The sequence below is a fragment of the Cherax quadricarinatus genome, chromosome 47, assembly GCF_038502225.1.
Source record: "Cherax quadricarinatus isolate ZL_2023a chromosome 47, ASM3850222v1, whole genome shotgun sequence".
Lineage (NCBI taxonomy): Eukaryota > Metazoa > Arthropoda > Malacostraca > Decapoda > Parastacidae > Cherax > Cherax quadricarinatus.
Window position 1 is genome coordinate 3,569,407 of NC_091338.1, and position 26,179 is coordinate 3,595,585.

The 26,179-nt window shown below is 45.7% G+C and overlaps 2 protein-coding genes across 3 annotated transcripts in view; one reads left to right on the forward strand and one right to left on the reverse strand.

Annotated features, from left to right (window-relative positions):
* The window catches only part of LOC128696534 (protein unzipped), an 85,303-nt gene extending 68,754 nt beyond the window's left edge, over positions 1–16,549 (reverse strand). Inside the window, exon 1 of the mRNA XM_053787816.2 lies at positions 16,215–16,549. Coding sequence (XP_053643791.2) covers positions 16,215–16,246 — 32 coding nt within the window. The 5' untranslated portion in view covers positions 16,247–16,549. The remainder of the gene's footprint in view (positions 1–16,214) is intronic.
* Miga (mitoguardin) overlaps positions 1–26,179 on the forward strand; it is a 491,059-nt gene that overhangs the window by 217,549 nt on the left and 247,331 nt on the right. The gene's annotated exons all lie outside the window — the stretch shown is intronic.

Consider the following 26,179-nt stretch of genomic DNA (forward strand, 5'->3'; position numbering starts at 1 on the left):
TGGACGTGACCCACAACAATTAACTGACACACCTGTTTTTACTACTAAGTGAGCAGGAACATCAGAGATGTAAGGAAATATGCAAATGTTGCCGGACACGGGAATCTAACCCAGGACCATGCAGTTGTGAGACTACTATCACAAGTGTTACTCATTACCAACATCTGCAATGAAGAGAGACAGGTTCAGAAACGAACTTTTACTGCCACAACTTTTCGCTCAGCGTAAAACTGTACAAGTCAGTGATTTGATAAAACTCTGCATAGGGCGTAAAGTTGTGACAACAAAAGCTTGCCATGTCTTATTACTATTTGTATCCATCAAGAGGTGTTGTGGGCGGAGTGGAGTCAGAACCAGTTCACTATTCTTGGTCCGGATGACGCGCGGGGAGACAAAAGAGACCTTCTGGGAAGAGATACTCTCAGTAATGATGGGCAAACACTGTGCCAGCCAAGACTGTCCATCTCTATTATGACAGGAAGAGAGAGTGCATCTTCCAGGGAGTGATCTTGGAAGCTGGGGAGTGATATTGGAACTGGAGTGTGATCTTGGAAGCTGCAGGTGATCTTAGAAGATGGGAAGTGATCTTATGGGCTGGCGAGTGATTTTAGGGGGCTGGAGAGTAATATTGGAAGCTGGAATGTGATTTTGGAAGCAGGAGATGATATTGGAAGATGGAAAGTGATCTTAGGGGCTGGAGTGTGATCTTAGGGGTTGGAGAGTGATCTTAGAGGCCTTTGAGCAGGCAAAGCTCTTGGGGAGTGATCCAGAGAGTTATCTCTGTCTTGACGCTTTCTTGAACAACTACGTCGTCTTGAATATGAAGGAGCTGATCTCAGTTTAGTCTTCACTCTCTTAAAAACTACTGTGTGTAACAAGAATATTTCCTGGAAGGATCATCACTGTAATGTTTACATTGCTCTGCTGTCGATTCACCTGTCCTGCTTGTGTTGTTGGTACACCTTTCACGATTGTGTTGTTTATCATGTAACAAATAACTTCTTTCACTCCTCACACCATGAGGCCTGGTCACAGATCGGGCCGCGGGGGCGTTGACCCCCGGAATCCTCTCCAGGTATATACTCGTTATACACCGCATTCGTTCCTTAGTCCCCCGCCTCCAGACGGTCTCTCTCTCTCTCTCTCTCTCTCTCTCTCTCTCTCTCTCTCTCTCTCTCTCTCTCTCTCTCTCTCTCTCTCTCTCTCTCTCTCTCTCTCTCTCTGCCTCCAGGTAGGTAGGTAGACACATTCTGTATAGATGTTTAAAAGTGAGTCATGGTTCTTCATATATACGACCCCTTCTTTTTTTCTCCTCCTCCTCCTCCTCCGTCGTCTCTATTTTTTCATATATTTGTGTTTGGGATGGCAAGATCTATACAGAATGTGTCTCTCTCTCTTTTACACAGGGTTTGACAAGGTTAAGGATCCCTAGCTTTATTGACAGGCTATTTACAGGTTAAGGATTCCTAACTTTATTGGCAAGCTAAGAGCTGTTACCTACATCAGCTCATTTGAAAGCATTTTTATTATGAGACATACAAGTAGGGAACAGGATGAAGTTGGAGCCATCTGTGGGCCAGCATTTTCATGTGATCAACTGACGTTATGGCGTTGACATCATTATGCTGTACGAATGTGTTCCATACTCGAGTCATCCTGGATATATATGATCTCAGATGGAGTGATGTTCTGGAGAAGGGTACAGCCAGAGTGAAGTTGCTGCTTTCGGCCCGTCTTGTGGCATAAAAGCTTGTTTCACGCTGTTTCTCTCTCTCTCTCTCTCTCTCTCTCTCTCTCTCTCTCTCTCTCTCTCTCTCTCTCTCTCTCTCTCTCTCTCTCTCTCTCTCTCTCTCTCTCTCTCTCTCTCTCTCTCTCTCTCTCTCTCTCTCTCTCTCTCCAGTTTCCTCCTCTTTGCTCGCTCAGATTTTCTCACCCTCTCCATGCTCCTGACCATCCAGCGTCTTGTGTTGAATCGGCCAGCCACCCTGAACCACCCACCCACCCCGCCCTCCCGCCTGCCCGCCCGCCCGCTTGATCTTCCACAAGCCTCCCTCCCGCCCCAGGGCATCGGCAATGGCCCGTGGGTTACCTGACGCACCCACACTTATGCATGGGCGGGTGCGCGCGCTCAACTCTCCCATCACTGGTACTGAGAAACGAAGGTGATATGGCCACGACGTTACTTAGTACATATACAGATAAACTTGGGAACTACTATATACAGTTTTCAGGTAAAGAGTGGTTGAACGAACTAATTTAAACGGAAAGTGGATGTAAATTATATTCTACTTGTCAGAAGTTATAAAGAGGCGGAGCCAGGAGCTGAGACTCGACCCCCACATGACACACAGGTATGGAAGATATGAAGTGAGAGTAAAAGCGTCAGTGAGCTCCACTGGTGGAAATGAGACCTGGTGGGAAATATCACAACATGAAAGATACTGGTATTAACAAGGTTCGCAGGCTGACTGGCGAGGGAGGGACCAAAGTGAGAGGTCTCAGACCAAAGCAAAACTTCCAAATGTTACCTGAAATCTATAATCGGTTTCGGGGGTCACCGACCCCTCGCCCTGGTCCCCAGACCAGGCCTTCTTGTTACTGGTCTGATCGAGTAAAATGTTTGTGCTAGCCGTGCGCAGACCAGCGTATGTACCAGGCTGTGATGGATATGTGGGCCAGCAGAACGCCAGCAGCAACAGCTTGGTTGACCAGGCAAGCACCAGACAAGCCTGGCCCAGGACAGGTCTGCAGTAGGAAAACTCTCGTAACTCATCAAAGATATATCACAGCCTGGCTGATCAGGAACTAACTTGACGAACTTATCAAGTTCCTGAGCCAAAAATATGTTAGAAAAAGTCTTAATTTTATGTCTGTGAGAAAGTGAACCCAGAGAGAGGGAGCGGAAGAGAGGGAAGGAGATGGAGTGGGAGGGAGGGAAGGAGATGGAGTGGGAGGGAGGGAAGGAGATGGAGTGGGAGGGAGGGAAGGAGATGGAGTGGGAGGGAGGGAAGGAGATGGAGTGGGAGGGAGGGAAGGAGATGGAGTGGGAGGGAGGGAAGGAGATGGAGTGGGAGGGAGGGAAGGAGATGGAGTGGGAGGGAGGGAAGGAGATGGAGTGGGAGGGAGGGAAGTGGATGAGGCAGACTTCATGTATTAAATAAATATGATAAAAACCCAAAAGATGAAGTAAATAAATCGGTCAATCGAATATTAAAAGCAAAGTCCAGAACTAGTGTTCAACCCCAGCAAACACACCTAGGTGAGTGCAAGGTCGCGCGCGTGCACACACACACACTCACACACACACACACACACACACACACACACACACACACACACACACACACACACACACACACACACACACACACACACACAGGCGAGGTATGATAAAGCTCATGGGGCAGGGAGAGAGAGGACCTAGTAGCAATCAGCGAAGAGGCGGGGCCAGGAGCTATGAATCGACCCCTGCAACCACAAATATGTAAGTACAAATAGGTGAATACACACACACACACACAAAATCATTATACACTACATAATTTAGATGTGTTATAGAGTATGCAGCTAGTGTGGAGCCTCCACGTAATCAGGTGTTAACATAGACGGGGAATGAGTGGAATGCTTCATGAAGAAGTTGAAAGAACTGTGTTCAACCACTCTGGCGGAGAGAAGAGCCACAGCGGAGACATAATCACAACACAATTTTCAGAGGAATTTGTAGAAGAGGCGAGGATAGACTGTACTAGGAAGGCGTGGGACACATGGGGACACAGATGGAAGCTGAAGATAAGGATAAGCTATAATGATATTACTCTCATTGTGATGAATGCTTCTTTGTATAGGATATGTTCATTATACTCAATATTCTGATGTAGGACATGGTTCTTCAGTTATGTCTCTCAGTTAACACTTGCTGACTTGATATTTTTCAGTGTGTGAGAATGTTGTAAAGTGAGACCAACATCCATGTTGTGGTGCCCTAGAACTGATTAATGTGGAGAAATTTCACAACACTGTCTAGCAAAAGGTACTTATTCTTTTATCTTAAGTCAGCAGGCCTTGATTCTCAAGTGAAGGAGGGAATCCTCATATCAGAGTGGCTGGAAAAAAGGAATGAGCAAGATGGGAAACTGGTAAAAGCAGATTCAGAACACAGTCTCTGGAGTAGGTATAACTGGAGTCAAGAGGCCAGAAACCAGTCATGTTCATTTTAACACCTCAAGAGGCGGGGTCATGCACTGAGACTCGATCCTCGCAAACACAAATAGGCGGGTACAAACGACCTTAGAGGAGAGAAGAGCAGGGAAGACGGGATTGACGTGCTAGATATTTATAGGATTTGACAGGTCAGTCAGGGAGAGACTGGCACGGGAGGATCAGGACAAGGCCGCATTGATGGAAGCTAAACACACGCGAGCCACAGTGACGTTGGGAAATAATACTTCACTCTTAGGGTGACAGGATGAGCTGGGAGAAGCAATATAGGAGGCAAGTTGTATACACGGCTTCAAGAGTAGATATAATAGGACCCAGGTGTAAAAGATATATGCAGATCAATCTTTTGTAGAACTGTACACTACGTAACGTTGTCACAATAGAACCTTGTCCGGCATATGACTTTTACTCCGTTATATGGGCGTCTCGCTCTTGTATCAAGGATCCATGAGGCCAGGAACCATATAAGCTTAGTATATGGAGTGTTGAGCGGTGCCAGGAACTGGAACTGAGCCCCTGGCTGGTGCAGCAGGCATGGCGCCTGCGTGACGTTGTTCCCGCCAGAACTCACAACACAACCTTTCGTGGGTCAGGAAGTGCGAGAACGGTCGAGTCGTGACCCAGAGTGAATTGAAGACGGAACGGTGGCGCTGTTGGGGTGGTACTGGGTGTGTGTGTGTGTACCCACCTAACAGTTGTGGTAGTGGGTGTATGTACCTACCTAGGTGGGTTGTGATCCCACCTCTTAAATAACTTTGACCGACATTCAAGAGGTCAGCCTCTTGAGCCTAAAGATACCAGTGCCAGTGTATTTAATTTCCCTTCACTTCTTCATCCAGGACATTTCTCTGCTACTGTTAGTAACGCTAAAAAAAAAAAAAAAAAACTTCTTGACATCTCTGTCTACCAACCTAGAGTCTACCTGAAGGATATTCTGTGGCTCGTGTGTCTTCAGGTTTTCACCTTCGTTACCTACCGTTAGGTTAACAGTAATTCACTGACACCCACTGACACAGTGGGTGTCAGTGACCCCTGAGGAACTTTGAGGGGTCAGGTCGCCTCTGTCACTGTGTCACTGTCTCTCTCACGGTGCCACCGTCAAGTGAGGGATCTTCGATGCGTCAAGTGAAGGGTCTTCGTTGCGTTAAGTGAGGGTCTTTGTCACGTAATATGAGGGAGTTTTCGTTTTGCGTCATATACTTTACCTTAACCAAACATAAACTTGGCATAGGTAGGTAATAGTTAATGAATATTTTAGTGGAATACAAGTCTTGATGTGGTGTTCTTGAGTAATGTTGGCTTCGACGAGATGTTAAGAGAAGAGTTTGGGAGAGGGTTGTCAGGTCCGACGCAGCTTCCTCAACCATGACGGGGATGTGCTGGGAGGGGGGAGACTACTTGGTGTACGTTTAGGAGTGAAAGAAAGGGTGGGATGGCTACGGGAGGGTGCGGCTGTTGCTCCATCTGTTATCCACCTGCCTCGCGGGCTGGGAGAGGTGGGAGAATGAGAGGGAGGGGAAGAATCTGGTGGGGGGGGGGGGTTCCCCACGGGCCATGCTGGAGGGGCCGTGCTGGAGGGGCCAAGCTCAAAGACCATCTTGGCCACATACAACTTTCACGGGAACTCTTCCCACACTGTCGGTGTCCAGTATAGTTAGAGTGCATATTGCAGCAGCAATACACAGTATTTATATAAACGTTTGTCATAGCTATTAACAGATGTGTTTTTAATTATTAGATATATCACAGTGCAGTGTTTACTCTTCAGTAGTTACCTAGATCTGGATTTGCTTTAATTATTTGTATTTTTTTTCCCAGGATATGGCTTCCAGGAGAACTAACTCACATAGTGAAACATTTCTAGACTTCGTCATGTCAGTCTTAATCAGGTTAGATTACCCCGGAGGCCTGATCTGAGACCAGGCCGCGGGGACGATGATCTCCGAAACCATGACTAGGTAAACAACGGGTTTCTCCTTAGTGAACGGGGTGTGACCTTGGCAATGTGAACACCTAGTGGGAAGGCAAGCCGGCCGGCAGCAGGTGTGGCCAGGCTGGTGTCCAAGCAGGCTCGCGACCGGACGATGCATGGTGTCCGGACGATGCTCTTTACTTGCGTCTACCACTAATGGTCTCTCAGGCAGGTGGTTAGTGTGGGTGTAATTGGACATAGTGGTCAGTTTTGCTAGTCCTCAAAGCTCTGACGGAAGTTTGGGTAAAGACCATGCCGGTCGTTGGACTCCATGACTTTCAGTGGGGGACTTAGTGAAGGGATCATCGCCCCCGCTGCCCGCTCTCAAACTAAGCCAGGTAAATTAAAAATTAAATTTCACGGGATAAGAAATATAAAGAAGCATAGATTAATAATAATATACTTAAGTAGAATTTTTTTAAAATTTTGCTATTATTTTCCGTGTTCATAAGACAGAGGGAAGACCAAAAATTCCGGTACATTACAAAATGTTTATCAAACTTGTTTTTTGACGCTGGTATAGCAGAAAGGCAGCGCCTCCTGGATCGGCTGCTGTCTACCAACTTTCAACCTTCATGAGCAGTAATGTTACTTTAACTTATGGGATTTTCGTTTATAAACATCAGAATGACCTTTCCACATGAAACCAGTGTGATTAATGAATATCAAGAGAACGTTAAGGCTCTGGAGCTGATCTTTTGCTGGTATATGCAAGATAATAATAATAATAATTATTATTATTATTATTATTATTTCTACTAGTACATGTACAAAGTATACAGACCATAGCTGACATCAATGACGTACTACTATATAGAAAGCCGCTTGTTATGCAGAGTATTTCGGGCAAATTAATTCAGTTTTGTCCCAGGATGCGACACACACCAGTTGACTAATTCCCAGGTACCCATTTTACTGATGGGGAACATAGACAGCCGGTTCGATTCCCCTCGCTGGGAATCGAACCCAGACTCTCGCCGTGTGAAGCCAGAGCTTGAGCCACCGGGCCACGTTGACCACTAAGGTGTATCTAGACTACTGAGGATGGTCCCAGGATTATCATATCAGGGCTTCTCAGGTTGTTGCCTCAGGCGTAGGATGATGCTGAGGCACAGGCAACAGGGTCCCCAGGGAGCTTCCTGGGGAAATGTCTCCCTGGCTAAACACGACAAGGAAAGCTACATGAAGTGACTTACTCCTGACAGAGGAACAAGTTGCAGAGAAAAACTCTTATCGAGACAGTATTTCGCTCTGTGTAGAGCAATAAAGTGTGCACAGAGAGACACGTCCCACTCAGATTGTGCAACTTGCGTCGTGGTCTTGCAGGCAAGGTAATAATAAGTGATTAATGTGAGGTACATGGAGAGGATCTTGCTGAGCATTTACATTGTTGTAGCAGCCTGAGACATACCTTTGACCGGTATCGAGAGTTCTATTATCAATAGCCCACCCTGAGACCAGAATTCCTTCATCAGCCAGGCTGTTGTTGCCAAGAATGTGCATTCGGTGAAGACATTGATATCTCTTGACTCTTGATATTCCACTTTATTATTAACAAGTAAGAATACCTTTTTTTTTTGTTTTATTAAGTAAACATTACCTTCATAAAAAGAACTGGACAAGTGTATAATATTAACTACTACGTAACGATAAGTATACAACCCATTTTTATGAGTTTACGAATCCTGGCGATTCGTATATTAAATCTTGTGATTTATTAAGCATTTAAGTTTTAAAAAAATCAAGTATTTAGGCTTGCAAGGTAGAACAGGTAGTGAAGAAGCCAGCGAGGTTCACCACAGTAGACGAGGAGTGTTGTGACGACCACCAGTGGCAGTGATGGAGATGGTGGAGCACTTCCGTGGCTGCTGGCCACATCCTGCAGGAAGTGTGATCCGTGAGGAAAGTAGTTAATGGTGGGAGTAACAGAAAACTCATATCTGTGAAATCTGTTTTGTGGCTTAGCGCTTCTTTTCTGATTATAATAATAATGTGAAATCTGTTAATGATTTAGGGAATCATCGTTGCCGCAGCCTGGTCTCGGACCAGGCTTCAGACCAGACCTTGTTAACTGCGAGAGAAGTTTTACTAAAATACCAGTAAGAATTAAAAAAAAAAAAGACAAGCGTACACTGAATTTATGGGAAAAAGTGTTTTTTATATGAGACAAAAAAAGACAAATTTTGACATATTGCAAAACGTTTAACAGGTTTCAGTTTTACACTGGTGTATCATGACGGTAGTATTTGATCCCCACTTCCCCCAACGATGATTGTATTGTCTGCTGGTGATTATTGTCGTCTGCTGCACCGTGGCTGATGGTTTATGACCAACTTCACCGCATGTGACGAAAGTGTCCACATCCTCTTAGATAACACAAACAAATTCACAGTGAGGAAATGAACCAGAAGAGAGCCTTCAGTGGTAAGCCGAAATATACTCTTCCTCCTTCACTTTCTCAATTCCGATTTGTTTGTTACATTAAACAGTCGTTATTACGCACTTATATTCTTCTGTTCTTGGCTACGGAGAAGATCGGGGCTGGATACACCTAATGGTGATACTTTTAATTATACCATAAGCTTCAGTAGCGACAGTTTCGGCTGACCAGAGCGTGCACTATCCATAACGAAATGTATAAGCTTGTAATAACTGTGGACGTGGCTGGCATGTTGTTGGAGGGAAGTAGGTGGCGAGGCAGCACCCGTCAAGATGTTCTTTATTGGTGATGCCATATATACCTGTATGTAAAATTATTGGCATACTTTGCATATAACAAATATGACGTTATATTTCGTTAAAGCAAATTTTTTTTCAGTAATTATACCTAAGTGATGCACGTCTCATCGTATATAAATATGGGATACATACCTTAGTTTATATGTTGCATATACAAGGAGATGCATATATAGATATATATATAGATATATATATATATATATATATATATATATATATATATATATATATATATATATATATATATATATATATATATATAATATCCTGTGGTAAGTTATTTTGTGTTACAGAACTGTGAATGACCTCTTAGCGCGAGTAATGTTTATATTCCCTCCCTCCCTCCACCCACCTGGGTGGAGGTGCCCAGTAGTAGTGTCAGTGCCAACAATAAATCTAGTTGGCAATCATTTATCGGAAGTTAAACTGATAAATGGCTTAATATTAACGCTGTTTGATTCGTAGTTCGCCGTTTATAAATTATTACACACGTAAATGGCAACATTAGTGTGAGTGGAAAGTTATGGCAGAGAAGGATTGGTTTGATACCTTGTGAAAGAAGGTAATTTGTAAGAGTGGTAGTAGGATATTTAGGTGTGTTTATAATGTTATATCCCTCTCTCCTGCTTCTCTGTCGTACTCCTGCAACGATTTTATCACAGAAAAGGCAGGCTTCTTCAGTCGAATACAGAGGTGCCCTAAGTAGAAGCAGAAGCAGTGGATACGCAAGTCTGAAGAAATCAGTCCCTTAGCAGTTGAAGGAGACAGATCATCTAATATTTATCTCTCTATTATGTCTTACTCATCCACTTGACGGTATTATATACTATTAATAGAATGAGCTGAAAATAGTATGTAATATCAATTATAATAGGTAAGTATTGGTCTTCAAACAGAGTTGTCGATGCGTGGAACAATTTTCCGAGTAGGGTAATAGAGGCTAAGACCTTGGGTAGCTTTAAAAAGAGATTGGAGAAATACATGAGTAGGAAAAGGCTGGACAAATACATGAGTGGTTTTGATAAGGAGGTTCCTTGCATAGGCCAGTAGGCCTGCTGCAGTGTTCCTCAATGCTTATGTTCTTATAATGGCTAAATCTTCGAGTTCTTGTTTACTGTGAAAAGATAGTGAAAAAATTAATTTTGGTGTACAAGTTTAGACAGTACTATCCCCACCAATTATATTTAAACATGCTTTTATAAACGCGAGAAAAACTGCTGGTTCAGTGAGATTTCTATAGCAGGACACTCGGCGGCCTTCAAGACTAGGTGGAAACTGGTTCGAGTCTTCACTACAGCTTCCCTTCTGACACTACATTATTCCTTCCTCGGATACAGGAAGGACGAAGGGAGGAGGAATAAGAAAGAAAAGAATAACGGCAGACAGGAAGACAATCAAGCAGGCAGACAGGAAAAGATTGCGTATTTTTTTGTTGTGGTTGGAATCTTTTGTAATTAACATCATTAGACACAGTGCATTGCGCAGTTACTTTATACCCGACACTTCATTGCTTCAACAGTTCTCCTACGCTTTGGTATTTTGCCCTTAACATGCCTTAAACCACGACTAGTGTTTCTAACATTTCCATACTCATTACCCATAGCGCTCGGCTAAGACTCAGGTACTACCTATTTTTACTACTGCTTGATAGGGACAGCCTGGGTGTAAGAAGAAGGTGCCCACTGTCACTGGGTTTAAACCTTAGATCTTTCGATCGTGACCCAAATGATGTCTCATTCACTGGAGAGGTGGTGTTAGGAAGTCAGAATAACGTTCCATTAGCTGCATACCGTGTGTTCGAGAGGATGATAACATACGAATGTTCCAGCGTTAACTGAACGTATGTCACAAGTAGATAACACACGAAAGTTCCAGCATCAGCTGAACGTGTGTTAGAGGGAGGGAGATAACACACGAAAATTCCAGCATCAGCTGAACGTGTGTTAGAGGGAGGGAGATAACACACGAAAATTCCAGCACCAGCTGAACGTGTGTTAAAGGGAGGGAGATAACACACGAAAATTCCAGCACCAGCTGAACGTGTGTTAGAGGGAGGCAGATAACACAACAGAACGAGCACTCGCGGAAAACTGATGACATAAATTTTTATCTCACATTTCTTCTATAAAATAACGTAACACTGTAATCCTCTGCGTATTTCAGATTTCATTCATTTATACAAAATGTCAGGCAGCGAGAAATTTTGAATTACACGAACAAAAAATGTTGTGTAGTTGATGTCTTCTAGTCCAGGAGGAACATTCAACAATGATAGTACAAAAATAAATTTTAGCATTCATAGCTTCAAAAAAAAAAAAATCATTTAGGCTAGATTTTTTTTCCAGCGTGTTTGGTCAACGCTTGTTCAGCCGGGTTTGTTGCTCGTCCACCTCAGCTTAATTGCCTCATGCATATTACAGCAGCTGTCATAGGTGTGCTTATAATTAAGCTCAAGCTTTTGTTATCTCGCCTAGTAATATTGACCGGTACGTATGTAATTAATATTGGTAGCTGGTTACGGGTAGACTGGCGGAAGGTATATACAAGCTGTTTACAGGTAAACTGGTGGCAGGTTAACAAGCTTCATGTAAACGATTATGCAATACAGTATGACATAGATGTAACGTGGAGACATTACAGCTGATATCAGTGACGACTTGTATTATGGTGCTGCAACACCAGATATTTCTCAGTATGACAACACTATTACCTTGTATTATGGCGCTGCAACATTTCAAATGTTCCTCAGTATGACAACACAATTATCTTGTGTTTTCAGTATTGTATCATAATTGGTAATTGTTATTAATAATGGTTTAATACAGCACCGCGGAATGGGATGCCATCATTATATTAATGGTGATGCGCTTAAGTCGTATAAGTCATACAGCGCCTGAGGATTGGGTATATATCGCGGTCTACATCACATACCTGGAGTTTACTTGGAGAGAGTTCCGGGGGTCAACGCCCCTGCGGCCCGGTCTATGACCAGGCCTCAGGTGAGGCAGGAATATCTGGTGCGTGATTTTCCACTCTTGTGGGACTGACCTGGTTATTGATCAGTGTTTAAGACATCTCAGTATACGTGCACTTAAAGTTGACTATAATCACAATATATGGGCGAGTGAAGTATTCTTGACTGGTAGTGTATGTGTGTGTGTGTGTGTGTGTGTGTGTATTATACACACACATGCATGCTGTACATACCTACCATTGCTTTTGATACATTTATGAGTTTCGAGAGTTTTCCCTGCTACCGCAGCCCTGACCTGGGCCAGGCTTATCTGGTGCTTGCCTGGTCCACCAGGTTGTTGTTGCTGGCCCATATATCCATCACAACCTTGCTATCTGCACCACAGGCGATAATAACTCTGCACAACGGCCACGGAAGGTATGAAAATGAAGCTCGAGGCCTTTCGGACTATTGATATTCCTTCATCAGGAGCTTATAATAGGGAATGGAAAGTGAAAAATTCAGGAATCTGCATATGTGTTTAGTAACATGTAACATGTTACTAAACACATGACACATGTGTTTAGTAACATGTTAAATGTGCACAGTAACGTTGCATGTGCACACTTATAAATCTCGCTACCTGAAAATTTGAATGTATGTACATATTATCTTGTACTCCAGGTTTGCTTTAAGATTAAGTGCTTTGACACGCACAGGTTTGTGTCAGACGTAATTGTTGACTGATCAACCACGCTGTTTGTGCCAGCGGATTGCAAGTCTCAGCAGCCATAGTAAGACAAGAGTTATGATCAGAAAACGGAGTGCACACATTACATTTAGATTGTGTTAAAGCATTTGGCTCACATCCGAAATGACCCAGGTTCAATCCCCGGCGGGGCTAGACATAGAGGGCAGTTCTCCTAAACTTTTCAGACTCTCTTCACCTACTAGGAAATTAATGCCTAAGAATTAGTTGCGTCTTGAGGAGGAGCACAGAGGAAATAAACCACGCTGCTTGGTTTTCTTGTGTTATCATGGTTTATTGATTAAACTTCCAGGGTTATTAAACCCTGTACAGTCTTCTAAATCACTTCTACAGTGCCAGTGTTTACACTGCTTCTAGAGCACTTTTACAGTGCCAGTGTTTACACTGCTTCTAGAGCACTTTTACAGTGCCAGTGTTTACACTGCTTCTAGAGCACTTCTACAGTGCCAGTGTTTACACTGTACTTCTAGAGCACTTCTACAGTGCCAGTGTTTACACTGCTTCTAGAGCACTTCTACACAGTGTACTGCTTCTAGAGCACTTCTACAGTGCCAGTGTTTACACTGTACTTCTAGAGCACTTCTACAGTGCCAGTGTTTACACTGCTTCTAGAGCACTTCTACAGTGCCAGTGTTTACACTGCTTCTAGAGCACTTCTACAGTGCCAGTGTTTACACTGCTTCTAGAGCACTTCTACAGTGCCAGTGTTTACACTGTTTCTAGAGCACTTCTACAGTGCCAGTGTTTACACTGCTTCTAGAGCACTTCTACAGTGCCAGTGTTTACACTGCTTCTAGAGCACTTTTACAGTGCCAGTGTTTACACTGCTTCTAGAGCACTTCTACAGTGCCAGTGTTTACACTGTACTTCTAGAGCACTTCTACAGTGCCAGTGTTTACGCTGTACTTCTAGAGCACTTCTACAGTGCCAGTGTCTACACTGTACTTCTAGAGCACTTCTACAGTGCCAGTGTCTACACTGTACTTCTAGAGCACTTCTACAGTGCCAGTGTTTACACTGTACTTCTAGAGCACTTCTACAGTGCCAGTGTTTACACTGTACTTCTAGAGCACTTCTACAGTGCCAGTGTTTACACTGTACTTCTAGAGCACTTCTACAGTGCCAGTGTTTACACTGTACTTCTAGAGCACTTCTACAGTGCCAGTGTTTACACTGTACTTCTAGAGCACTTCTACAGTGCCAGTGTTTACACTGTACTTCTAGAGCAGTTCTAGAAGGACCACAATGGAAATAAGTCACTTTGACTTTTTCCATTGGTTGTTATCCTAGATAATCTACACATACTGCTATGTATGATAATTTATGTAGCTGTATTTATGTGTACTTGTACCTGAATAAACTTACTAAGTGTCAGTGTTTACACTGCGCTTCTCTACCTTCTTGCTCGACACCTTTAGTTTTCCTTTTGTTTAATTTCGAATTCATTATATTTTTCTTTTTGTGATAAAATTTCAAGTATTTAAAGCCAAAAGACCAAAATTATATTCGACTTTCTTTATATATATATGTATATATTATTATTATTATTATTATTATTATTTTTTATCACACTGGCCGATTCCCACCAAGGCAGGGTGGCCCGAAAAAGAAAAACTTTCACCATCATTCACTCCATCACTGTCTTGCCAGAAGGGTGCTTTACACTACAGTTTTTAAACTGCAACATTAACACCCCTCCTTCAGAGTGCAGGCACTGTACTTCCCATCTCCAGGACTCAAGTCCGGCCTGCCGGTTTCCCTGAACCCCTTCATAAATGTTACTTTGCTCACACTCCAACAGCACGTCAAGTATTAAAAACCATTTGTCCCCATTCACTCCTATCAAACACGCTCACGCATGCCTGCTGGAAGTCCAAGCCCAGCGCACACAAAACCTCCTTTACCCCCTCCCTCCAACCTTTCCTAGACCGACCCCTACCCCGCCTTCCTTCCACTACAGACTGATACACTCTTGAAGTCATTCTGTTTCGCTCCATTCTCTCTACATGTCCGAACCACCTCAACAACCCTTCCTCAGCCCTCTGGACAACAGTTTTGGTAATCCCGCACCTCCTCCTAACTTCCAAACTACGAATTCTCTGCATTTTATTCACACCACACATTGCCCTCAGACATGACATCTCCACTGCCTCCAGCCTTCTCCTCGCTGCAACATTCATCACCCATGCTTCACACCCATATAAGAGCGTTGGTAAAACTATACTCTCATACATTCCCCTCTTTGCCTCCAAGGACAAAGTTCTTTGTCTCCACAGACTCCTAAGTGCACCACTCACCCTTTTCCCCTCATCAATTCTATGATTTACCTCATCTTTCATAGACCCATCCGCTGACACGTCCACTCCCAAATATCTGAATACATTCACCTCCTCCATACTCTCTTCCTCCAATCTGATATCCAATCTTTCATCACCTAATCTTTTTGTTATCATCATAACCTTACTCTTTCCTGTATTCACTTTTAATTTTCTTCTTTTGCATACCCTACAAAATTCATCCACCAATCTCTGCAACTTCTCTTCAGAATCTCCCAAGAGCACAGTGTCATCAGCAAAGAGCAACTGTGACAACTCCCACTTTATGTGTGATTCTTTATCTTTTAACTCCACGCCTCTTGTCAATACCCTCGCATTTACTTCTCTTACAACCCCATCTATAAATATATTAAACAACCACGGTGACATCACACATCCTTGTCTGAGGCCTACTTTTACTGGGAAATAATTTCCCTCTTTCCTACATACTCTAACTTGAGCCCCACTATCCTCGTAAAAACTCTTCCCTGCTTTCAGTAACCTACCTCCTACACCATACACCTGCAACATCTGCCACATTGCCCCCCTATCCACCCTGTCATACGCCTTTTCCAAATCCATAAATGCCACAAGGACCTCTTTAGCCTTATCTAAATACTGTTCACTTATGTGTTTCACTGTAAACACACATATATATATATAATTAGTGCCAATTGTGGAACCCATAGCCTCGGAAAAATGGATAAAAAGGCTTCGAGGAAGAATATTTGGATTTCTTCCTGAAGCCATTTGAATATTCCACTTCCCCTGCCACAGGCGATCTTAACAATGCAGAACAAGCCACATGGGGATGGAACTATTAAGCTCTGGATCTTTCGCACTCTCGTGCGTCGTCGGGAGCTATGCAGTGTTGCATGACAACAACAGGTAGGAGGGGAAATCCTCTGAGGCAAAGCAGACCATATCACAGATCCTGACGACGCACGAAAGTGTGAAAGATCCTAAGTTTAAGGTTTCCATCCCCATGTGGCTTGTTCTACCCATATATATATATATATATATATATATATATATATATATATATATATATATATATATATATATATATATATATATATATATATATATACATACAAGCTACTGCTTCAGCTGCTGGAGAGAGATTGATCATTTTTTCATATAAAACAAAAAATAAGACCAGTGCACCATCGCCATTGCAATAAACATTTGTTGTGATCACAGCAGTGAGGATACACGTGGTGGAGGCGTGGCTGCAGCAGTACCTACCTGAGAGTGAAGCGTTCTACACCAGCCCACATTATCCCTGTGTAGTTGCTGCTGCTGCAGGTCCTTTAGCGATCCACTCCCTGGAGGAGTCCTTCCTGAAACCACCCTTAGCGTTACTCCAGCAGGATTTATCAATTCGACTGTAATCCCCTATAGATTTTTTTGTGCGATTAAATACTTTGTTGCGTCACTGTATGATTTTCACTTCATATTTCAAATCATGTTACGAGGTTTTGAAGTGTGGGGTGGCTGGTGAGGGGATGGATGGGGAGGAGCTGGGAGTCCCAGTGAGGAGCGGGTAGGAGCACCAGCAACACACCACCACTCACTACGACGCCCAAACAATAACTGACCTGAGAAACGCTGTTGACGCACTCCTACCACCACCTCTGCCACCATCACCACCACTACTACTACCACCACCACCACTACTACCACCACCACCACCACCACCACCACCACCACCACCACCACTACCACTACCACCACCACAACCATCCCTGCTGCTGCCCCAGGTTCCTCCCTGGTGCTGGGGTGCCCCGGGGGGTATGCTATGGGGGTGTTCCTGGGTCGTAGGTGGAAAAGCTTGTGGGAGTGTTGCTGGCGCGTCGGTGGGAGTAGTTAGCGTGGGTTGTGGTGGTAGGCTGTGTGGGTTGTGGTAGGCAGTGTGAGTTGTGGTGGTAGGCAGTGTTGATTATGGTGGTAGGCATTGTGGGTTGTGAAGGTTGGCAATGTGGGTTGTGATGGTAGGCAGTGTGGGCTGTGGTGGTAGGCAGTGTGGGTTGTGGTGGTAGGCAGTGTGAGTTGTGATGGTAGGCAGTGTGGGTTGTGGTGGAAGGCAGTGTGGGTTGTGAAGGTTGGCATTGTGGGTTGTGGAGGTAGGCACTGTGGGTTGTGATGGAAAGCAGTGTGGGTTGTGCAGGTTGGCAATAAGGGTTGTGGTGGTAGGCAGTGTGGGTTGTGAAGGTTGTCAATGTGGGTTGTGATGGTAGGCAGTGTGGGTGAAGGTGGCGTGGGGAAGGGTGTGCAAGCGTGGGCTGTGGAGGTAGGCAGTGTGGGTGGTGGTATCGGAGGGGGGTAACCAGTGTGGGTTATGGAGGTAGCGAGCGTGGGTGGAGGCGGCCTGTGTGGGTAGTGGTTGCTGGGGGGGGTGTAAGGATAGCCAGCGTGAGGGTGGGTGATGGGGAGGATGCTGGGGTGTTGGCCAGCAGCATAGGTAGAGGTGGGCTGGAGGCGCCTTGAAAGGTAGGTGGAGGTGGGCACTGGTGGGCAGAGATTGGGAATCCAGTGGGCTTATTAGGATGGGCTTGATACGAGACGATGATAATTGTGTGTAAGTATAGAAAGAGAGAGAGAAGGGTATCATGTACTTACCTGTATGTGGTTGCAGAGGTTGAATCTTAGCTCCTGGCCCTACCTCTCAGCTTGCCGCTTGCCAGGTTCGTTCCATCCTAGACTTGCGGGCTTTGTCATACCTGTTTTTAAAACTATGTAGGTAGCATGCTTCCGCGTCTTCGAGGTTATTTCATTTCCTGATCACCCTGAGACTGAAGAAGTACTTCCTGACATCCCTATGATTATCTGTGTCTTTAACTGTTGTGTCTCCGTGTACCCGTTTCCCACCTTTCAAATAATGTGTCCCTCTGTAACCTAGTGATTCCTCTGAGAATTTCGTCTTACCTGGAACTAGCTTTGATGCATATCTCAGCACTTTTTCTATTGTTTTAAACATGATTCATGTGGTATAGAGTTTCATACGGGTGCAGCGTACTCCAAGATGGCTCTTTATATGTTGTATGAAGGGTCATGAATGACTCTTCGTTGAGATTCCTGAATGCTAGTTTTAGATTTGCCAAAAGAGCATTGACTGCAGAGGTTATTCAGTTGATGTGTGCCTCTGGCGATATGCTTGGCACTATGCTCACCCCTAGGTTTTTCTCTTTGAGTGAATTCTGCAGTCTGTTCGGTCTTCTTGCCCCTTCCCCAATCTTCCTTGCCTTGCATCTGCTGGAGTTAAACTCAAGTTTTTGTTATTAAACAGGAGACATCCGTCACAGTTGCATGGTGCCTCTTGAAGAAAGTCCAGAGCGTCTTGTGTGTAGGCGTTGCTATCTTGGATTTAATCCTAGCCATGCAAGTTAGTTCGGCCCGGTACAACTATTGCCGCTATAGGTCACCCGTGGTGACCCCTTTAACATACTGTTACTCTACCGTAACACGGCTCTGTGTAGTGGTGCGAGGTCACCTCTGGTTTAGAAAGACACGTGAGCCAACACTAGCATATATTTATTAGATCAAGGTCCCAGGGCCGACACGTTTCTAATAAATGTGTCCTGGCGTTTGCTCACTTGTCCTTCTAAACCAATTTGTCGGTATCTGTTATCAAGGCTTATAGCAAGGTCAACTGTTCTGGCGCTGCTGTTGCTGCTGCTCTCTGCACTCTGCTTCCTGCTGCATGCTGTTTGGTGTGGGTATTCAGCAGACATTATCTCAGGGAAGGAGGTGGTATTGGGGGAGGGGCTCAAGTTTCCATTGTTACCTCCTAGTCATTACTGCTAACAGGATAGCTGTAAATGGCTCTGCAGACTGCAATTACAGTTAAACTTCGATTTTTTTATTTCTCGGGATCTGACTCCCTGTTCAGGGGGTTAGCTCCCCCTGCGGCCCGGTCCTAGACCAGGCCTCTTGGCGTAGTTGTTGCTTCTGGGTAGTTATAGTTTTATTTTCTGCGTCTTTATAGTTTATTTGCTGATAAGGGGCTAAGATTAGTTGTAGGGCGGAGCACTGAGCATGGATCCCAGGGCGTGCGCTGTAGAAATTGTAAGTGGGATTGTAGAAGTGTTGGGAAGGGCAATGAAGAGTCGTGGGCCATGAATTTTTAACCTGTGGGAGGTGTTTTGAAGAGGGGAAAATTCTGAAAGTTGTTGGGCATTGTATGGGGGTATTTTAAAAATTGTTGGGGGAAAATTGTAGAAGTGTGAGAGAAGTGTCAGATTTTACGAGTGTAAAAATTCACGTGAGTAAACACTAGGACATATTTATTAGAAAACGTTTCGGTCCCGGGACCTTCATCACTAAGTTATCAAGATCCCAGGACCGAAACGTTTTCCAACATGTCCTATTGTTCCCTCACGTTTCTTTTTAACCAATTTGTGGGTATCCATTACCAAGGTTTATACCAAATTTTAGGGGTATTAATGTAATTTGTGAAAATATTGTAGAGCTCTTTAGGCTATTGTAAAACAGATGATGTTCATAGTTATTGTCAGCTTGAATATAATCATCTTATAAGTTTCTTAAGTGAGCTGGGTGTCACGGAGCTTTCTTTGTATACTAAGTGAGCTTTGAGGCTGTGAACTAGCAGAAGCTTATATTGACACGTTTTACTCTGTATATGCAATTTAGGAAACTTTATGCAGAGCGAAACGTCGTCCCCAGTAAAAGTTTTACAACCTGCCTCTGTCTTAAAAAAGTCCACACTGAACGGGAGGGGTTTGAACTATGGCCATTGAGTCGTAAAATTGTCTTTATCTTCTTACTAACTCACCTAGAATAAATATGAAAAAATTAAAATGTTTACAAATCGTAAGAAAAAGAGCTGTGTGATACATGGCATTGATGCTGGTGTGGCAGTAGAGTTGCAGGCGAGTGGCACACAGTCCCAGCTAACGTCACTGAAGCAGGAACTGTGAGTAGCATTAAATATACGATAGACGGGTATATGAGTGGGTGTGGTTGAGTGTGAGCCTGACCTGCCTAGCATGGTCCATAGGCCTCTTGCAGTGTTCGTTATGAAAGTTAAGACACATGTGCAACATCTGGATATCGTCTGGAAACGTCTACAATAAAGATATCCAGATGTTGCACATGTGTCTTAACTTTCATATTGTCGGTATTTTATACCTTTCTTGCACAGTGTTCGTTATGTTCACATGATTCATGATCAGTAACAGTGCAGAACAGAAGACAATATAGATGGTCAGGTGCTATGCTTAATGGCGACATTATCATGGTCAGGTAGGAAGTTTAGTGGAGACATTAGTCTCCTGGTGTGTTCCTGTAATGGCTTAATTACCCCCCGGCGTTAAGGCCAGGCATATTAATAGGGTCGTTAGCGGTCTCCATCATCGTGGCTGCATCAGTGGTCCGTTGTGGTCACGGGAGACACACTAGCCTCGTCTGTAGTGCCAGGGCAGAGTGGTCTGCTGAGGTCTTGTCAGCTGCTGGTCGTCACGGTGGTGATAGTGGTGACTGTAGTATTGGTGGTGATTGTAGCGTTGTTGGTGGTGATTGGGTTGTTGATAGTGCTGATGGTATTGGTGGTGGAGAATGTGGTGTGTGTGGTAGTGACGGTACTTGTGATGATGACTGTGTCATCGCTATCATCATCGCCATTATTCCCATGGCCATCATCATATTAATATCACTGTGTTAGGAAATTACCAATCAGGAACTGTCAGAAACTTGCCGACAGGTTCCTAGTAGACCGATCAGGAACTGTCAGAAACTTGCCAACAGGTTCCTAGTAGACCGATCAGGAACTGTCAGAAACTTGCCAACAGTTTCCTTGTAGGCAGTTCTAGAACCTATTGAAAATTCCCCAAATATTTAGAGTACGTCCAGGAGTCCTGTACCTTCTGTGTTGACACGGTGATCTCTTAGTATACTTATTGCATCAACCGAAAATTGTACACATCAGCATTGTGCTGTTACCCTATTAATTGTAAGGGTTACACATCGGGAACAAAAGCTAGCTATGTTTTCCCCTGTTACATTTCGTCACGCAGGGTGGGGCTAATACATAGTGTTGAAATGTGTCAGCCTGAGGTGGCAGGAGACTTCTGGTCATTGAGTATATCGTCAGTTTTCGAATAATCCGCAGTTAGGAGAGGAACCTTATTTTGACGTTTCGGTGTTTCCTGGACTACTGTCAAGTCACAAGTCAATTGTGACTTGACAGTGGTCCAGGGTGGACCGAAACGTTGTCATAAGTGTCATTTCCTACGTGCGAGTTATTTGAGAATTGCTCTAGCCACGGTATTGTGATTTTTTCATGATATCAAGTATTCCATTGAAGGTTCAGTAGTTACGGCAGCTTCAAAGGTTGGTGGTAAGGAAAGGGAGGGGGGGCCATTGTAGTATTAGCTGGTGGAGTGTTTTGTGCATAAAGAGAGGAGGGAGAGGTTTCGCTATCCGGGACTGCTACCTTCATACACAGCATTGGAATCTCCACTACACACAGACTTCACAGACGCGAAGGTCACGCAGGAGAGTGGAAGTGACTAGTGGTCGCTGGGGGAGGGTTGGGATGATGGGAGAGCGTTGTTGTTGTTGTTGTGGTGGTGGTGGTAGTGGCAGGAAGAGTTAGGGTTGTGGTTTTAATAGGGTTGGTGGTGGCAGGGTTGGGGGGAGAGGTTGGGAGAGGTTGGTAATGGTGGCGAAAGTGTTGGAGAAAGGATTAGTGGGATGTTACTGCGGCACGGGTGTTCAGTTTAAGCTCTGAGAGCATATCACCAGAGGCGGTGTTCAGGGATTTGAGTTGCTCTGCTTATGGGCGTGTCCGATACGTCTCTCTTTGTGGGCGTGTGCGATACATCTCTACCTGTGGGCGTGTCCGATACATCTCTACTTATGTTGGCCGCTGGTACTAACAACCTGATTGTCCTGGCGGTCAGCAAGAAATCTTTAAGCAAGAGTACTTACAAGGGGCTTCTCAGACTGGTTAATAAATGCTTCTAGTTCCTTACATTAGATAATAACATACAGAAAAGAGGAGTTTTGCCTCAACCTCCAGACACCTAAAGACGCTTATTCAAGAATAAAACCTCTGCTGAACTCTTTCCAGCAGCTGCCGGGAATACTGATGAGGTTTCCCACTGCCATTTTAGAGAGAGCTTCTGGCTCCTGGGGGTATCGAGATGACCGCTCTACACAGAGTTTTATAACTATAGTTTCGGAGTTTTTTTTTTTGGAGGGGGGGGGGTTGAAGTCATGTTCGCGTGTGTATCGAGTACCGTAGCCAGGTGTGTGTGTGTGTGTGTGTGTGTGTGTTTTGGCACGAGTGCGTATTGGCACGAATACGTATCTGGCACGAGTGTGTTGGCGTGAGTGCGTTAGTAGTGTGGAAGGTAAACGGTCTCTCATCCCTTCCATAGTGAAGAGTGTTCTTGTCTGTCTCAGATTATTTTCTATGTCGTGATCATGTCTCCGTCCACTAGATGGATATGGGGTACACAATAAACTAGCCACGTCAGTGGCAAAATCTAAAACTCCACATGTTCACTGTTATATACCCCAACGCTTGTTCTTCCTCGTTATACGCGATTTGATAGCAATAGCAAAGAGCTTTATTATATTCACTGGCCAACGCTAAACCCGTAGGGGCTCATCAGGCATTAAATTCGAGTATGAGAAGGATAACTTCAGTTGTTCATATCAAGAGTCCTTCACCAGCATTATGGTGCCTCAGTTGAGGGGAACAGTGGGTTTTAATTTAAACCTGAGCTCCCTCCACCCTCACAAACACACACCAACTTACAAACACACACACTTCCCACCCCCACAAATGCTTATTCTTCCCCCTCCCCCACAAATGCTCATTCTCCATCATCCCCCCCTCCCCCACAAATGCTCATTCTCCATCATCCCCCCCTCCCCCACAGATTTCCTCAATGAAAAATCTGCAGTGGTTCACTTAAGTTATAACTCATGAAGTATACAGTATTGAAGACTTTTGAATATTCTTCTTCCAATATAAGAGGATTTACCAGCAGACTCCATGACCGTCTTAACGAGAATACAATTTCCAGCATACAGTTCCTGATAATCCTGGCTGGGGTACCTACGTCGGAATATGTAAGGCTGCTTAATGGGATATAAAACGTATCGACTACACTAGGGTTATTAAGGCTGCACGTAACCTTGTCACCATCAGCATATACACCGAGAGAAATACACATCTCGGTGTATATATCCTGTGAGTATGTGGTACTAACAGCCTGACTGATGAGGCCATTGACCAGGCCTTGTTTGAAACCGAGCAGCAGGGAAAATTATAATTCCAGCCTTCCTTAGTAGTGAATCTGTGTATCCATTCATCTCACCTCCCTTCATGGAAGGTACCTGGACCCTTCATGGAAGATACCTGGATCCTTCATGGAAGGTGCCTGGACCCTTCATGAAAGGTACCTGGACCCTTCATGGAAGGTACCTGGACCCTTCATGGAAGGTACCTGGACCCTTCATGGAAGATACCTGGACCCTTCATGGAAGGTGCCTGGACCCTTCATGGAAGGTACCTGGACCCTACATGGAAGGTGCCTGGACCCTTCATGGAAGGTGCCTGGACCCTTCATGGAAGGTGCCTGGACCCTTCATGGAAGATACCTGGACCCTTCATGGAAGGTACCTGGACCCTTCATGGAAGGTACCTGGACCCTTCATGGAAGATACCTGGACCCTTCATGGAAGGTACCTGGACCCTTCATGGAAGGTGCCTGGACCCTTCATGAAAGGTACCTGGACCCTTCATGAAAGGTACCTGGACCCTTCATGGAAGGTGCCTGGACCCTTCATGGAAGGTACCTGGACCCTTCATGGAAGGTGCCTGGACCCTTCATGGAAGATACCTGGACCCTACATGGAAGGTGCCTGGACCCTTCATGGAAGGTGCCTGGACCCTTCATGGAAGGTGCCTGGATCCCTTCATGGAAGGTGCCTGGGACCTTTCACGGAAGGTGCCTGGGCTCCTTCATGGAAGGTGCCTGGGTTCCTTCATGGAAGGTGCCTGGGTCCCTTCATGGAAGGTGCCTGGGTCCTTTCATGGAAGGTGCCTAGGTCCCTTCACGGAAGGTGCTGGGTCCCTTCATGGAAGGTACCTGGGTCCCTTCATGGAAGGTGCCTGGGTCCTTTCATGAAAGGTGCCTGGGTCCTTTCATGGAAGGTGCCTGGGTCCCTTCATGAAAGGTACCTGGGTCCTTTCATGGAAGGTGCCTGGGTCCCTTCATGAAAGGTACCTGGGTCCTTTCATGGAAGGTGCCTGGGTCCCTTCATGAAAGGTACCTGGGTCCCTTCATGGAAGGTGCCTGGGTCCTTTCATGAAAGGTGCCTGGGTCCTTTCATGGAAGGTGCCTGGGTCCCTTCATGAAAGGTACCTGGGTCCTTTCATGGAAGGTGCCTGGGTCCCTTCATGAAAGGTACCTGGGTCCTTTCATGGAAGGTGCCTGGATCCCTTCATGGAAGGTGCCTGGGACCTTTCACGGAAGGTGCCTGGGCTCCTTCATGGAAGGTGCCTGGATCCCTTCATGGAAGGTGCCTGGGACCTTTCACGGAAGGTGCCTGGGTTCCTTCATGGAAGGTGCCTGGGTCCCTTCATGGAAGGTGCCTGGGTCCTTTCATGGAAGGTGCCTAGGTTCCTTCACGGAAGGTGCTGGGTCCCTTCATGGAAGGTGCCTGGGTCCCTTCATGGAAGGTGCCTGGGTCCTTTCATGAAAGGTGCCTGGGTCCTTTCATGGAAGGCGCCTGGGTCCCTTCATGAAAGGTACCTGGGTCCTTTCATGGAAGGTGCCTGGGTCCCTTCATGAAAGGTACCTGGGTCCCTTCATGGAAGGTGCCTGGGTCCCTTCATGAAAGGTACCTGGGTCCTTTCATGGAAGGTGCCTGGGTCCTTTCATGGACGGTGCCTGGGTCCCTTCATGAAAGGTGCCTGGGTCCTTTCATGGAAGGTGCCTGGGTCCTTTCATGGAAGGTACCTGGGCCCTTTCATGGAAGGTGCCTGGGTCCCTTCATGGAAGGTGCCTGGGTCCTTTCATGGAAGGTGCCTGGGTCCTTTCATGGAAGGTGCCTGGGTCCCTTCACGGAAGGTGCCTGGGTCCTTTCATGGAAGGTGCCTGGGTCCCTTCACGGAAGGTGCCTGGGTCCCTTCATGGAAGGTGCCTGGGTCCCTTCATGGAAGGTGCCTGGGTCCCTTCATGGAAGGTGCCTGGGTCCCTTCATGGAAGGTGCCTGGGTCCCTTCATGGAAGGTGCCTGAGTCCCTTCATGGAAGGTGCCTGGGTCCCTTCATGGAAGGTGCCTGGGTCCCTTCATGGAAGGTGCCTGGGTCCCTTCATGGAAGGTGCCTGGGTCCCTTCATGGAAAGTGCCTGGGTCCCTTCATGGAAGGTGCCTGGGTCCCTTCATGAAAGGTGCCTGGGTCCCTTCATGGAAGGTGCCTGGGTCCCTTCATGGAAGGTGCCTGGGTCCCTTCATGGAAGGTGCCTGGGTCCCTTCATGGAAGGTGCCTGGGTCCCTTCATGGAAGGTGCCTGGGTCCCTTCATGGAAAGTGCCTGGGTCCCTTCATGGAAGGTGCCTGGGTCCCTTCATGGAAGGTGCCTGGGTCCCTTCATGAAAGGTGCCTGGGTCCCTTCATGGAAGGTGCCTGGGTCCCTTCATGGAAGGTGCCTGGGTCCCTTCATGGAAGGTGCCTGGGTCCCTTCATGGAAGGTGCCTGGGTCCCTTCATGGAAGGTGCCTGGGTCCCTTCATGGAAGGTGCCTGGGTCCCTTCATGGAAGGTGCCTGGGTCCCTTCATGGAAGGTGCCTGGGTCCCTTCATGGAAGGTGCCTGGGTCCCTTCATGAAAGGTGCCTGGGTCCCTTCATGAAAGGTGCCTGGGTCCCTTCATGGAAGGTGCCTGGGTCCCTTCATGGAAGGTGCCTGGGTCCCTTCATGAAAGGTGCCTGGGTCCCTTCATGGAAGGTGCCTGGGTCCCTTCATGGAAGGTGCCTGGGTCCCTTCATGAAAGGTGCCTGGGTCCCTTCATGAAAGGTGCCTGGGTCCCTTCATGGAAGGTGCCTGGGTCCCTTCATGGAAGGTGCCTGGGTCCCTTCATGAAAGGTGCCTGGGTCCCTTCATGAAAGGTGCCTGGGTCCCTTCATGGAAGGTGCCTGGATCCCTTCATGAAAGGTGCCTGGGTCCCTTCATGGAAG